At 39.9% G+C, this 16,399-nt stretch overlaps 1 protein-coding gene and 1 long non-coding RNA gene across 2 annotated transcripts in view; one reads left to right on the plus strand and one right to left on the minus strand.

The window, feature by feature from the left end:
• LOC121860737 overlaps positions 1–2,849 on the plus strand; it is a 20,253-nt gene extending 17,404 nt beyond the window's left edge. Inside the window, exons 2-3 of the long non-coding RNA XR_006087923.1 lie at positions 1,354–1,564; positions 2,713–2,849. This is a non-coding gene — a long non-coding RNA (uncharacterized LOC121860737). The remainder of the gene's footprint in view (positions 1–1,353; positions 1,565–2,712) is intronic.
• The window catches only part of LOC121860736 (heparan sulfate 2-O-sulfotransferase pipe-like), a 64,481-nt gene that overhangs the window by 9,058 nt on the left and 39,024 nt on the right, over positions 1–16,399 (minus strand). Inside the window, exons 2-7 of the mRNA XM_042358064.1 lie at positions 15,173–15,549; positions 14,342–14,780; positions 11,226–11,396; positions 7,292–7,444; positions 5,796–5,903; positions 1,009–1,169 (exon numbers count right to left, since the gene is read on the minus strand). Of these exons, the coding sequence (XP_042213998.1) occupies positions 1,009–1,169; positions 5,796–5,903; positions 7,292–7,444; positions 11,226–11,396; positions 14,342–14,780; positions 15,173–15,549 (1,409 nt within the window). The remainder of the gene's footprint in view (positions 1–1,008; positions 1,170–5,795; positions 5,904–7,291; positions 7,445–11,225; positions 11,397–14,341; positions 14,781–15,172; positions 15,550–16,399) is intronic.

Here is a 16,399-nt window from a genome sequence, read left to right on the forward strand (position 1 = left end):
AGAACACGTTGAAATTGAGTGACAAACTTGAAATAATTAAGAAACTAGTACGTGGTGTGAGCAATACTGTTCTAATGGAAACATACAACATTGGAAAGTCTACAATTTATGATATCAAAAAGGCAAAGAATAAAATTCTAGAACTCACAGCTTTTTCATTAAAACTGCTCGTTTGATAAATAAAGCATGCTATATTTGCTAATGAATAAACTATCAAAATGTACCTGTTCATCTCTTCTTTATTCCTCCTTAAATTTCAATTTTAAAAGTACAGTACTGCCTGAGAATCCGGAAAATCCGAAAATCCGGACCGACCCAATCCCCAAGCAGTCCGGATTTTTGGACTTTTACTGTATATGATGTTTATATTCAAAATGATCATCAAATTATAAGAATTCCAGCAATGTAAATTATATTCTGACCAGGTAATTTGTATGAATTTTATGAGCTAAAACAAATATCTTCAGTTAATAAAAAAAAAAAAAATATTCTTCACAGGGTAACAGATGGTCGGTCGGTCCCTCCCTCTCCCCCCCACCCCCCACCAACCGTCCCAAGGAGATGTGTGGGAAAACCAGAATACTTAACTTTTTTGTAAAAAAATAATACCTCAAACTAAAGTTAGGATAATATAATTGACATTGCTGGATTCCTTGTAAGACCAGGAATATTTTGAATATAAATGTCATATATTTTGCACAAAAGATAACATATTTACTCAAGAGTAAATATATATATATATATATATATATATATATATATATATATATATATATATAGCTAAGGTACTCCGTTGTTTCCATCTTCCCGTGTGATTTTATCAAGATTTATCTTATCCACATATATATATATATATATATATATATATATATATATATATATATATATATATATATATATATATATATATATATATATATATATATATATATATATATATATATATGAGTGCAGTACTGTAATGTACTGTAATATAACAATACTGTTCAGTATTACCATGGTACTTACTTATATTTTCATATATTTTCAATGCCCCAGTCAAATAACGTGGGACAAGAGTTTCCATTAGTTGAAGAGTGAGCTCCATGTGTTTCACCAAACCAACAACACTGTAGTCTTCAGACACAACCTGCTTGGCCAACTGTAGAGCATCTTTGTGTCCTATTGTCCTGCCAGAGAAAAAAAGAGAAGGAAATTTAGGTGTAGAGAACATATCATCTACCTCACAGTAAAACTGATTAGACTGCCACCTGTTGTTAATGATGTAAATTTCAAGATACAGTACATCTTAAAATTACACATGGTTAGTTTTACAATCTATGTAACTATTCATGTAGATTTATTTTTTTCCAGGTATGGTTGAGAGATATGTTGATGAGGAAACACTTTAGGCTACAGTAATGAATATCATAGCAAGAGACCAGCCGAAAGACCTCACACTGCAACATAGCCAGGCTAGTTCTCTTCTTGCTGTCTCCACAACCACTTGAGCAATCTGTCACAGTGTACCATCCATCGAGCAAAGCTGTAGCACACAGGCGAATAAATTACTTTGTGACACAAGGTATTCTCGGTTTTGTAGAGAAGATATTTGATTGCAGATTTATTATGATAAACAGCAGCATTAACTATGGAATATTCAGTAGCTGACATGCTGTTGTACAGTACAGTATCATTTTCTTGTGTTGCATTGCAGATGAGTGATAGCAGAGTTCTTGTAAAAAAAAAAGAACTGAACTTTCAGTTGAATTTGTGAGCTCTATGAATTAATTTCTTGACTGACTGACCAATTAAGAGAATATTTCTGTTCTTGACCTGTTTGTATGTGCAGCACTGTTAACCATACTACCAGCCAAACCCTAAACACAACTTAAACCAATTTTTTTTTTTTTATTCTTAGCATAAGATAGTGTAGAAACTCACTACTATATGATATATTATGTTATGTTATGGAGAAATTGATTTTAAAGACTGATGACCTTCCTATTTCCTGTAACATGCAAAATTTTCTCAAGTTGTGTTAGCCAATAATCATCTTTACATTTTCTACTTTTTTAATTCTTTGCAATGACATTAGGAACTTTGGGTTACAAAGTTGGTTTACCTGTTTATAGACACAATAAGAATCAGTCATCAACTGTTTAACTAACTAGTTGTCTGTCTTTAGATATTCATCCTGTTTGTGTAAACTTAAGTGTGCATGGCATTGTTTATTTTGAAGTACAGTGGGGTATGCTATAACGAATCTAATTGGTTCTAGAACCTTGTTCATTATAGGATTAATCTGTTCCAGGCCCCCAAATACAACCACTTAACACTGAAACATATAATATAAAATTGTAAAAATTGTAAAAAAGTGCATAAATATGCATCTAAACCCCTGAAATAACCAATATCATTAATACTTGTAATAAAAAAACAATAAATTAGTAAAAAAAAAAAAAAAAATAAAATAAAATAATGTTCGTTGTAGGAGTTTCGTTCGTTATAGCATTCTCAATTTTATAGGTAAAACCGTTCGTTATAGGAATATTCGTAGTAGGATCCGTTCGTTATAGCATACCCCACTGTACCTGTACAGTATAAACAAAAACAAGAGGATGTTGCCACTGCACTTTGACTTTATAGTCTGTTAAACATTCTCTCACAGTTGTGGTCACAGTTATCATGCACATTGAGTAGGAGAATCTTTTTCTTGTGTCTTCTGTCCAGGAAGCAGCCAGGAAGAAAAGATGAGAAGAGGGAGGCTTTCGACAGTGTATCCCACGAAAGGCTGAAAATCAAACTGGAAGGGTACGGAATTCGGGGAAATGTCTTGTGTGGATAGAAGTCTTTCTACATGACCGCAAGCAGTGTGTGGTGATTAATGGCATGAAATCATCAACCGTACCTGTCACAAGGGCAGTGTATTGGACCCGCTGTTATTTGTTTGTTTCATAAATGACATGCCTGACGTTGTACACTCCTCCATACAAATGTTTGCCGATGACGCCAAGTTATTTCTGGAAATTAAGAACCAAGCGGACTGTGAGGAACTGCAGAAGGACCTCTGTGGGCTCCAGGAATGGTCGAAGAAATGGCTGCTGAGATTCAATGCCACGAAGGGTAAGAGGATGCACCTGGGGCATACCAACGGTAAGGAGGCGTATCTTATGTCCCAACGGGATGAAGAAACTGCACTAGTTGAGACTGTGTGTGAGAAGGACCAAGGTGTGTATGTTGACAATGAGCTGAAGTTCTCAGGCCATTGTGAGAAGAAGGTAAATCAGGCAAATAAATTATTGGGTCTTATAAGAAGGTTGTTCAGATATCTAGACGGTCCGTCCCTCGTAACAATCTTCAGAAGTGAAGTGCTTCCCCATCTGGAGTACTGTCACCCCATCTGGTCCCCGAGATATGCTAGGGACTGTCAGTTGGTTTAAAATGTTCAAAGGAGGGCCACCAAACTGGTGCCTGCACTTCGGCACCTCAGCTACCCTGAGAGATTGGAGCGCCTGAACTTGCCTAGCTCATACTACAGAGGGGCAAGGGGGGACCTAGTTGAGGTGTATAAGCATCTCAGGGAGCACTACTCAGTTGAGTGTCCTTACTTGGAGCTGGCAGACGCTCGCCCCACAAGGGGTCACAGCTCAAAATTGAAGAAGCCGCAAGTCCGTGAGGGTAAACTTTTTCGGAGTGAGGGTTGTAAACTCTTGGAACAATCTACCAGAGAGTGTTGTGACGGCACCGAGTGCGAGTTCTTTCAAGACAAGACTTGACCAACACTGGGGCGGGTTCAGGTACATTCAGGAGCCGGTGCATGCCCAGTATTTGCCAACAGTGCGTGACAGAGATGTGACCCATTGCCCGGGCGGCTAGCGAGCCGATCTTTTGATGAAGAAGATAAATGAAAAGGAAAAGTAATCAGAGACGTGACCGATCGCCCAAGTGGCTAACAAGCCGATCAGTGGCGAAGAGGATAAAAGTAAAAGTGAGGTTGTGAGTAGTAAGAGTACAGTATCTGGGTAAATTGCAATTGAGTAATGCCGAGGAGTTGCACCTTGGAGCTGTATGTTAATGATATCTTTTTCCCTACTTGGATTTCATATTAACCCTTTAGGTGCGTAATTAAATTTCGCGCCGGTTCCTGAAAAGTGTCAATTATCCTGCCAAAAATGAATTTCATATAATCACATTTTCTATATGTTTTTCCTAGAGAACTTTTAGTATATTTTCCAAATCTGGAACAAAAATTCACATATGTGTGCAAATTTTAGAGAAAAAATGACATTTATACCCAAAAATGCAGGAAATTGGTATAAATCAATGTCTGGTATATGGCAAATAAATTATATCAATTTGGTTACTAAACAGCAAATTTAGATATGTATTACATATTCAGATAATATCAAACAAAATAGTACAAAAATAAGCTATATTGCATTCAAGAAATACTCCTATACCTCAATACATAATATGTCCGCATGTCGTCTCATTTGGGGAAGTTTTTTCAAGGCCGTGGGATATCCCCGCTTGTCGCATTTAATTAATATAATATTTTGGGCGGGTTTACCCGCATGTCGCATCCAAAGGGTTAATAAACCTTTTCTTAGAGTACATTAGGGGTATTCATTTTCCCGCAGTAGTTCACTTTTATTTCTGTCCAAGTGACCCTGATATCAGAATTACAATACCCATGTGCCCTAGACCCTTGCCATGCTACCAAAGAACTGAGGTTATGTAGTAACCAATGAACTGAAATAAGTAGAAAGAACATTGAAGGAAATAAGAAAAGGAATAGAGAAGTATGAGAAAGACAAGGGGGGGCAGTAAGAGAGAGAACACCCCCCCCCACTTACAACAGTATATTGCGATTTTGCACAAAATACCAGAGATTGCAATTCTGGGCTCGACACCAAATATGACTTTTCTTTCAGACTTGAAATTTAATGGGATTAACTAAGAAGAAAGCAAAAACACCAATCACCTCGGAGACCCACAGCTGGCGAGCACATTAATTAGCATCGAGAAAATGTCAATAAAATATTCCAAGCATCTTTACAACCACTAATTATCCAGCAATCGATTTGTGGACCATGGATTAGGAATCAGCATGCTCTGGAGTACCTATACTGTACTGAGATTTTAAACCAAACCCAATTTTGGGCCAAAATGGCCAAAACTGTAAGCTTAAAAACATTTTAACCATGCAAATCATATTCATTGCTGATGTGATTTGCATCATGATGCCCAAAGCTAGAAGCATAAGAACTTCCAATATCAAGCAAGAGCAATTTTTTTAAAATATGTTTACAAAGACAAAAAAGTAGAAGCTTCAAAGCAACCTATCCATATCCTGACCCTTGAAGGCAGTATCAACTTAACATGGAGACCACATTCTCAGAAAAAGCAACTTTCAGCAGCTGTAATCTATCAGTACATGTGACAAAATTGTTTACGTTTTGATATTTTCAGCAGCTGTCACCTATCAGTGCATGTGACAAAATTGTTAACGTTTTGATACTTTCACAACTCCAAAATTTCAGGATAAATAATTTGCGCACAATCTCAAACAAACCCATCCCACTCAGTCACAAATGTCAGTTTCTTTTCATATGAAATAATACAGGGGGTTCTATAGCAGCAAGTAATGTGAATAAAAAACTGTAATGAAATTACAATCACACAGAGAGCAAACTCAATATGAATACTGTATCTCAAGAGTAATAGTATCTCTACACACAGCAGCTTTCTCAACAGCCATTTATATACTGTACTCCAAACCACATCGTAAATATTTCCAATTCCTCACTTACCGGCAGAAGATGTGGTGGCCACAGAAGAAGGTGACAAAAGTTTCCTTTTCCTCACCAGGCAGAAATAAGCATTCCGAGTCATTAGTTGAAACACACTCCTCCACTGTTCTAAATAAACAAAGAAAAATTAAATTTTTTATTGGGTGAGATGTCTTTAACCTAACAACTTTCAAATAACAAACTATCTTTCCATTGTCATTACCATTTTACTATGCACATTATACTACATTCATCTATATAAGTGCTTTACTCCTTCATTCTGATTATCCATCTCACATTCGTTGTCACAACACAGCAGACCCCACTTACACTCCCTATTAACTTAACACTTCTTCCGTTAACAAATTTGTGATTATTAAGAATAACTTTCTTGAACTTAACAGACTTGCATATTCCCCCTATCCTGTTCATATCAAGGGGTCCTCACAGTACCTACAACTCATGCACACCAACACTGATTACTGACCTCCAACACAGGTGATTTATCCACATTCTCAAAACAAATATTTCAAAATAAAAGTAATAACATCAAATGTGAAATATTAATAAGGTATGTAGGCTTCTATGGGCATTTCTACATTACTATTAACAAAGGGTGGATCAGGGGGGAGGGTCCGGAAACCCCCCCCCCCTCTCCCCACAAACACACGTACACTTAAACCAGAAAATTCCAATACTTTTTCTTTAATGTACAATAGTAATGCACTCAGATATTTTTGTAGTACTGTATAGTAAAAAGTATGAACTATTGACTTCAGAATATCTCTTAATATCAAGTGAGCATGGCTTCAAAATGGCCTGAAAATGCCCATGTTATTGGTCAGATTTCAAAAAGGAAAATCTTCTGACAGCCCCCATCCAAAACCTCACAGTTAGGTGGGCTCGCTGCACTCGTCATCTTCGCCCACCCACAACTTCTTGGACTCCCCCCTCCCCCTTGATATTCCTGAATCCGCCCCAGTTAGCCCTGTAATATGATTGAAAGATCAAACGGTGAAATGAAATCAAACAACAAAATGAATTCTCCGAGATATACAGGGTGAAAAAAGAAAAAGATTATACACACAACCCTACAAATTTTTGCGAGTTGTTCCACTAGTGATGGCAATGTTGCTGTTGCTTTACGAGCATTCATGTGATCTTGAAAATCTGTGAAGTAGAGTGTGTATAATCATTTTTACACACCCTGTACAGTATATGACAATCTGAGTTAAAACAGTCGTTCCCAACCTGTAGTTCGAGGTCGGAAGCATATTATGAAGCCCACAAGGGTTTATTAGATTTTTTTTTAAATATTTGAGATTATTTGTCAAGTGTGAAATTAATGAAAATATATAACAACTTGATGCGAGTTTATAGTGAAAGCGACACTTTACCAAGGATGATAAGTTATTGTACAGAACTCAAGGAGTTAAATATTCTCATATCTTCAAGTATCTTTTCACTAAATTCACTTTCTACATTATTTCCTTTGTTTTTTCCCATCCTCTTATTACCTGTTGATCCATCTGGGAGAGACCATGCTCAGGTGACCACGAGAGTGAAGACGGTTTAGCCTCTCATCACTGCGGCGGTAATAGAATGAAGAGATGAACTGCTCTACTGGGTTCCGGATGATGTTAATATAGACTGGACGATCTTCACCAAGCCTGGGTATGAGAAAGGTGTTCAGCAAAAAGTAAAAAAACTAAAAAACTTTAACCTTGGATAAAAGTCTTAAGGAAATTAACTTGCACATCTTTTAAATAGCCTAAATAAAGTTAGGTTAGGTCACGTTTGGTTTGTGACTTTTCCTACATTCACGAGAAATGTGAGACAGAATAACTTCTTTACTCTATAGTTTAACCATACAGTACAGGGCTGCCTCACTTCTCGCAAAGGTTACGGGCATGAAACTCGTTGCTAATATCGAAATTGCGAATAGTGGAGAAATTTCTCCCATAAGAAATAATGTAAATAGGGGGGATACGGGTATCGCGGTGGTCACGCCCGTCAGATTTTAACACTTGTTTTACTCAATACATTTAGAACAAAAAAATAAAGTTTGTGAGTGTTTAAATGTTTATGTGTGTAGGTGTGTGAGGTAAGTTTTAAATGTAGACATCACGGAACCTTGTCACCTTCGTAGCCATCAGTGATGTTGCAGACCCGGCCATCTCCTTGATCTTGTCGACACTTTTAACTATAGAATGCACAGTAGAGGGCGCCAAGCCGTGCGCGCGTCCAATCACCGACTTTCCTTCTCCATGTTCATGTCTTTTTACGATATCCAATTTCACGTCCAACATAACTGCCACACGTGAACTCTTAGCAACATTGCGGGGGAGTTTTAGTAGCTGGTCGCTTAGGCATTGCGAGATCACACAAAACACACGCAAGCAAGTGTGAGACTGAGGCGAGAGGGAGCGTATGGCGGAGGAATACGTACACACGGCGTGTGTACATATTCCTCCGCCACTAGCATCTTCTGTATAGATATGTAAATACCAAGATATGTGAACACGCCTGACGGCAGGACTCTGTTACCATTCATTGTACCATTTATTCACATGTCTGTATTACTACATATTATTATAGCATGTCTGATATCTATGCTTATGTCTAATGCCTATGTTCACTTACTATGTCCCGATATACTATGTCTGTACAGCGCTAGTCGAGTAATTAGAGGACCTCATTTATTGTCCTAGTGATGTCTAGCAACTCCCCTTGCCTAGCTAGCTAACATCCCTCAGATCGGCCTCGGCCTACATACGGCCCGGGGTCCCTCGTACTCGCTTCTGTATCGGTCGGCTATCCCGCCAAGTCTTGTACCACTTATTGAATATATCTACTGCTCGTGCTCTGGAGTTTGAAGAACCTTGTCTAGGATTGCATCCCACCACATCTTCAACCTCCAGAATGTCTAGTAACGTATCTGTCACTTTGCACTTATTCTTGTCAAAGTATCTTACCATGACTGCAAGTATCTGCGCCACTGATACGTCGGTGCTTTCGTCGCTAATTAAAGCAAACTTATTCTTCTTGCATATTTCCGCCATTTCTTCACGTTCTTCCCATGCTAGTCCATCCTGCATCACATATGAGGCCTTTGTTTTTTTTTCATAGTCATTTTCTTAGCAGTGTCACATTTGGGAAACATCCTTTTCATTACCTCAGTTAGATGATCTACTTGGGAAAATGCCATTCCATGTTCTACCATATATGCAAACAACAATAACTCTGCATTATGCACTTTAGGGTCAGTTAACCACTCACTTTTAAATGCTTGGTGGTACCACATCCTTCCTCTCTTTTTTGGTGGAGTTTTATCACCACTGCAGCTAGGAAATACTGACTGTTTGACTTTATTATGGTGGGCAGAATAATAATGAATGTATGAACACACATTAGTTGGTTTTCTATAAATACTGAACTTAAAGGTGTTACCTATTCTGTGTATCAGACAGTCTAGGAATGGCAATTTACAGTCTTGCTCTAATTCCACAGTGAATGACAGTCTAGGAATGGCAATTTACAGTCTTGCTCTAATTCCACAGTGAATTTGATCGAGGGGGAAGTTGTTAAGTTGTGGCAGGAAAGCTTTTAGGTCCTCATTACATGGCCAGAGACATAATACATCATCAACATATCTAAACCATACTGCTGAGGGTGGTAATTACTTAATAGTTTCTTTTCAAAGAATTCCATATATAGGTTGCTTAATACAGGTGAGAGTGGATTACTGATTGCCATACCAAATTTTTGAGCATAATATTCTCCATTGAATTCAAATTTGCAATCCTTAATACATAGTTTGATGAGTTCGATGAAGTCGTCTTTCGAGACGGGCAGTGAAATATCATCCAGGGAATCTATGAGAAACTCTAGTAAATCATCAACTGGGACCTTTATAAAGAGTGATGTTACAAAGATGACTATATCTCTAAAATGAATGACCTCTTATGTGATACTACAACATATTCTAAACTCATAAATAATCCTCTCAACACTGTCAACACCCAGTTCAACAAAAAAACTGAAGTCCCTATTGAGAGGCTAAGCTACTCTCATTAAACATCTTACTTCAACGTCCCATCCACTGCCATACAGTACATGTACGGTGTAATCAAGACCCACAAGCCCAATAACCCAGCAAGACCCATCATTAGCTCAGTTGGGTCAATCCCTTATAAACTATCTAAATGGTTAGTTTCTTTACTAAATCCCCTAGTTGGCAACATTTCTAACTCCAACATCAAGAATAATATGGATCTGGTTGATAAACTCAATAACTTACACATTAATTACGATTTTAAACTGGTCAGCTTTGATGTAACATCACTCTTTACAAAGGTCGCAGTTGATGATTTACTAGAGTTCCTCATAGATTCCCTGGATGATATTTCCATGTAATCCAGTTGCCTCTGAAGATGTTGTAGTGGAATTCTCCCCTACAAACGCTGTTTGTCGCTGCCTAGCCGACCCCACCAATTCCCCAGTGTATGCCTCGTGGTCTAGGTCAACCAGCGCCGCCATACATCACGGAGCGGGGGTCAACTGCTAAGCCACGCCTACCCCCCGCTATTTAAGACCTGACCTCGTGGTGATCTCTCTCTTTCTACCTACAGCCGCAGCCAGCAACACCTCCTCCGCCGCTGACTGGCGGCCTTCCCTCGCTCCCCCGCCTGCCTGGCAGTCCTCTGTCCCGCTGGCGAGCATGGCGACCCACAAGCTGTCCTTCTCTGAGCGTCCTCACTAACCAGCTCTCTCTACATCACGCTTGTAACCATGCTGCCTTCCCAGCACCAAGCTGCATTGTACATCCAATACAACATGTATACAGAGAGCACATCGTGAGTTTCCTTTCTCCATTCCATCCTGAGAGAGAGCACAAAAACCCATACTCATTAATAAAATTATATTTTTATATATATATATATATATATATATATATATATATATATATATATATATATATATATATATATATATATATATATATATATATATATATATATTTATCTTGATAAAATCACACGGGAAAATGGAACAACGGAGTCCTTAGCTTTCTTTTATTCAAGACATCTTCAGAGGCAACTGGATTACATGGACAGAGAGAGGCTTAAGACATCTTCAGAGGCAACTGGATTACATGGACAGAGAGAGGCTTAAATATACAGGGTGACCTAAAAACATGAGGTCAGGTCATAATGATGACATCCACTAATCCCCACACCAACACACACGTAGAGGAGCTTAAGAGAAGGGTGGTGACGTGACTAGACAGGTCAGGTCAGAAAAAAGGGACCCACAAAATAATTATCATACATCAAGGGTTAGGTTAAGTAAGGTTAGGTTTGGTTGGTTAATCTTCAGGAAAAATAGGCTTGGGGACTAATCTTCATGTGATCCAATCTTCCTATGTATAAACAGATATTCACAACTTACGCTGTAAAGTTGGTGTAGTAGATATGTCGGTCATAGCTGAGAGCATGAGAGGGTGTGGCCTCCGCAGATGTGGTGAGGTTGTCCACTAACTCCTCCTGGTCGTCTTGGCTCAGCTGACGCTTATCATATATTAATGACGACAAGTGTTCAAAACCCAAGTGGCGGGAGAGTCTGTAAGGAGAATCAGTCATCATAGGTGTGTAGTTGAAGAAAAAATGCCAAAGTAATGGAAGGGAAGAGGAGTTATGTCATAGAGGAGGAAGTCAACAAAACAAGAATGGACGAGTTGACGGTAAGATTTTTTGGTAAGATGGCAGGTCAATGGGTAAAGAAAATGCTTAAATTCACTATAATAATGATATTTTAAAATAAATTGGCCCAAAAAGTGTCAAAAATAAGGGTTAAAGTTGCTAAAAAGTCACGTGACTGCTTAAAGCTCGGTGATTGGTTGTGACGTCACTGGCTGGGGCAAGCCGCCCACCGGGAGGGAGACAGCCAGCTATAGTTGTACTATCGTGCACAAAAATCATGTCCACTACCCAGCCACAGTGAGGTTTTGAATAGCCTTGAGTCTGAAGTTTCGAAACAGCTGGGGGAAATGCTATGGTCGGCCAACAGATGTCGCCCACTGTAGTGTGGGGGGGGGAGGATAGAGGTGGGGGTTAGTCTAGTAACAGGCTGTGTGTAGGCGGAGCATAACATCGTGAATTCCGCAATCACTGATAACAATAAGAATGTCATGTAAATAGTTAATATTATTAAGCATGGCGAGAGATGTGTAAGGGTAAATAAAAGCACTACAACGACCATATCTCTGCCGTTCATGGCTACGACGGTGCGAATGATGGGCACACCAGTAATTAATTCTCCATGACTACCAGTAATGGTAGTCACGGAGAATACACAAGTTGTTACCAAGGTTGGCGCCACCCACACCAGCTGAAGGAGGTGATGTTGAATACTGAAATATGCTGAGGTCTCATTTCTACCATCGTCACCAACAGGTAAGTCACATTAATTTGTCAGCATAGCCCATGTCGTCCTTATACTATTGCAGGGTGTCCCATGAGTGAGAGCAGATATTTGTAGAGGTGAAAGAATATGTGATATTGAGTTGAAAATCTTCTATACACATAAGCATTTTTTCGGTTAGCAAAAGTCCTGGGAAAATGAACCATCAAGTCACAAGCTAAAAATGATCAAATCATCAGTTTATCCTTGGTCACCATCAAAACAATCCTCTCAACATCACATAACTATTCTGAATCGTCTAAGAATTGGGCATACGCGATTGACGCATGGCCAACTCATGTCTTCCCCTAATGGAGCCCCACCTATATGCTCCAACATATTCTCATTGAATGCCCCATTTGTAATCGGTATCGAACAATATGCTTCACTAACCCTACAATGTAAGACATTTTAGCAGACCCCCAAATTTTCCCGAAGTTCAGTTTTGACCTTTTTGAAATACTGTAATCTCCTCCAAACTATATAACACTAAATTATAGAAACACAAATATATGTTAACTAATCCCTCTGGCCAGCCCTAGGAGAGACTCAAATGGGTGTCAGTGGTCTGGTTAAACTAAATCTTGATGATGATGAGGATTATCGGCAAATGTTCACTCTACAGTCACAGGGGAAATCCACTTGCAGTTCACTATGAATACATAAAATAGGAAGGGTTTCTTGGGCAGTTGATCCTAAAAAGATTCACCAAAACGTTATGTCAGATGAAAAATACTTAACCTAGGTGTTACTAATACCATGAATTTACTCTAGTATATAAAAGCCTGTATCAGTTACCACAACAAAATATTACTCTGCCATTTCAGATATGCCTGCAGGATGAGCAAATTCGTTGGCAGTGATTGCCGAGCGAGGCCAAATCATCGGGATGTGGAGAGCCGGTGCAACTGTGCCGAACATTGCTCTCGAAGTGGGGAGGAGCACCAAGACGATTAGGAGGTGGATCCGCCAGTGGGAGGAAGAGGGCTCAGTGGAGACGAAACCTCGAAGCAGGAGGCCACGAGTAACGTCAGCAAGGATGGACGCCATGATCGTGGCAGCTGCAACGGCATATCCAATGCGAACATCAGTGGAGCATACAAGAAATCTGGGCCTTAACTGCCATCACATGACGACGAGACGCCGACTTCATGAAGCCGGGATCGACTGCCATATTCCAGCTCACAAAGGGTGGCTAACACCTACTCACAAAGAGTGTCAACTCGGCTTTGCATTGGAACACCTTCCGCATAGAGAAGAATACTGGAGAACCATTATATTTACCGATGAAACGGTGTTCAGGTCTCTGGGAGCCGAAGCAAGGCAGTGCTGGCGGCCCCCCGACTCCTGCTACCATGAGAAACACATTTAACATCGCGCAGTGAGTGGTAGGGTGTCAGTGTCATTCTGGGGTGGATGTGGGCACATGGGCCAGGTGAACTGGTCAAGATCAATGGCCGTTTCACTGGTGATCAGTATGTAGACGTCCTGGAGCAAGTGCTAATTCCTCCAGTCCCGGTTATGGCAGTTCCAGCCCCCCACACTATCAGGCTGGTTCATGACAACAGTCCCATTCATACCAGCAACATAGTGAAGGACTACCTCCAGGATCACCCTGAAATTGAGGTCATCGAATGGACCGATCGTCCAAGATGCTAACGAGCCGAACAGTGGTGAAAAGGACAAAAAAAAAAAGTAAAAGTTATGGGGGAGACGAAAAATCTTCGGAGTTGAAGGTAAAACATCACGGGGGTACACAACGATGACTTAAAAATATATACATTTCTGTCAGAACTGGTTATTAGGACATTTAAATATTAGTTTTCTTTAGTTTATCATTTTAATTTACATACGAGTGTATTGTATTTCAGAGGCTTTATCTATTCATATATAACTAGTTGGAACTTTCCGGATAAGTTTTCAGGGTCTACCCACACATGAAGACTTTTCCAAAATGCTTCAATAACAATTCAGATTACTAAATAGTAACCCGAACTAAATCACGTATATTTGCTTTATAAAAATTAATTACGGTTTGGAGGGCGCTTTCCGGATAATAATGAGTAACCCGAGCGTTTAAAAAACATGGCCGAAATTGTACATACCTGCGGAGGATAGTCTGCATGGTTGAGGAGGCACACTTGGGGATCCTATTATACACCAAGAGTGAGGCATCAGGAGGTGTAACATTGTATATACCTCCAGTATAGTCACTGTCATCTTTAATGTACTCATTCACCTCTTCACCATTACTATTATTTCCAACATATTCACTTTGAACTTCATTGTAATCATTATCATCATTACTCTGTACATAGTCATCAGATGGATCATAGTGTGTATAATCCTCTGTATGAGGGTTCTTATTACCAGTTTTATTATCATTATTTGCTCTGTCTTTACTAGGGTTCGGTCTTCTGTCTATGAGATGACCATGCTCACTGTTGCTGGCGACCAATCTCTCATGTCTCCCATATTCTTTGTGTCTAAGTCTTGCTTTAATTGGGGGTTTTGGCACTTCAGCATTTATTCCACGCACATAACCTACAAATATAACAAGGATTACCTTCTCATTTTAAGATTATGAAACCAAAAAATATCATAAAAGTACAAAATATAGAGATAAATTTAACTGTCTGGTTACCCATCCACGATGTTACTCTCCATAATTATATAAAGTAGCCTGAGAAACGAGTAATTAACATTTTTGTTCCTCAATAACAAGCACCGTAAACAAAAGTCAATTGGAAACAAGGAAAAAATGTAACACGATAAACTGTATAAACTATGAGAAGAAATAAATGATGGTGAGAAACTGGAAATGCGAAGGAGACTGTAAGAAGAGAGAAAATAAGAGATGAGGAAGGAATCAAAATGGGGGATGAAAGGAGGGAAAAATAGACAACAGAGCTCGAAGCGCAATACATGGTCCATACCAGAACTCAGATGCCTGATGGGGTGCTGATGTTTGCCGGTCACAGAAGATGTGGGTGGAGCTGGCCATGCTAATGATGCACGTGGTTGAATGGGGCTCACACTCCTCTGGTTCACCCTTGAGGAAGGAGGGCGGCCACGGGTAGTAACGGTGGGGGCGTGGCTGGACGACACACCAGGAATAGCTTTGTACGATGAAGACCTAAAAGAGCTTGTTTCATGATCTTGGAGGTAGTGGAGGTTACTAACGTGTGTGCGGGAGGACGATTTGGAGGCGTGAGTAGGTGAAGGAGATGGGTGGCGGTGGGTGTTGGAGGAGGAGGGATCAGGGGCCTGCCACAGCATCAGCAGCGCCCCACACATAACCATCCACGTCACTCTGCCGGAGAAAAACACAACTACATTAACAAAGTTATTTATCATTTAGAGCAACATTATCTTAATAAACAACGTACCTTTACTAATATGTACTATACAGCATGTTCTTTATCCTTTTATCCTCTACGCTTGGGCAGTCGGTCACGCCTCTATTACACACTATTGGCAAGTACTGGCCTTGTACTGGCTCCAGAATTTATCTGCATCTGCACCAGTGTTGGTCAAGTCTGGTCTTGAAAGAGTTCACACTCGGTGCCGTTACAAAACTCCCTGACAGATTGTTCCAAGAGTTTACGATTCTCACTCCGAGTATCATTCCTAAAAACATTCCTTGAAGAAAGCAAATGGATGTTCCAGTCACTACTTGTCATTGATGCGTACGACTGCTGTGAGAGGCCTCGGAAGAGCGTTTAATAAACCCATTCGTGTGTTGGAGCTAGACCCAGAAAGTGTTCACGAAGCTCCAGAACGACTAAGAAAATGGCCATAAGACTCGAGTGCACAGAGACATATGAACACAAGACGCCATACATCATAACACAGGTCACCGCCAACACCCAAGAGTGTTTACTGGCCCACCATCCCTTCAGCTCAGCTCCAGGTGAGGGTTAGTCACATTCGTCTCATTTTTTTACCCACACCTAGGCTAGTTGACAAATACAGAATCGAATCACCTGAAGATTAACCACCCAACTTATTTCGCCTAAAGATTAACTACCCTGCCGCTAACCTACCCCCCCCCCCTCCCAGGTCTTGTTAGGGTGTTTAATCATAAGCTGCGGGAGGGGCGGGGTTAACCTTGAGGTGATCCACAGAATCTTTTCTAATAAACACCGTAGTGGTCGACCATC

This window comes from Homarus americanus, unplaced genomic scaffold (genome assembly GCF_018991925.1).
Source record: "Homarus americanus isolate GMGI-L3 unplaced genomic scaffold, GMGI_Hamer_2.0 scaffold23617, whole genome shotgun sequence".
NCBI lineage: Eukaryota > Metazoa > Arthropoda > Malacostraca > Decapoda > Nephropidae > Homarus > Homarus americanus.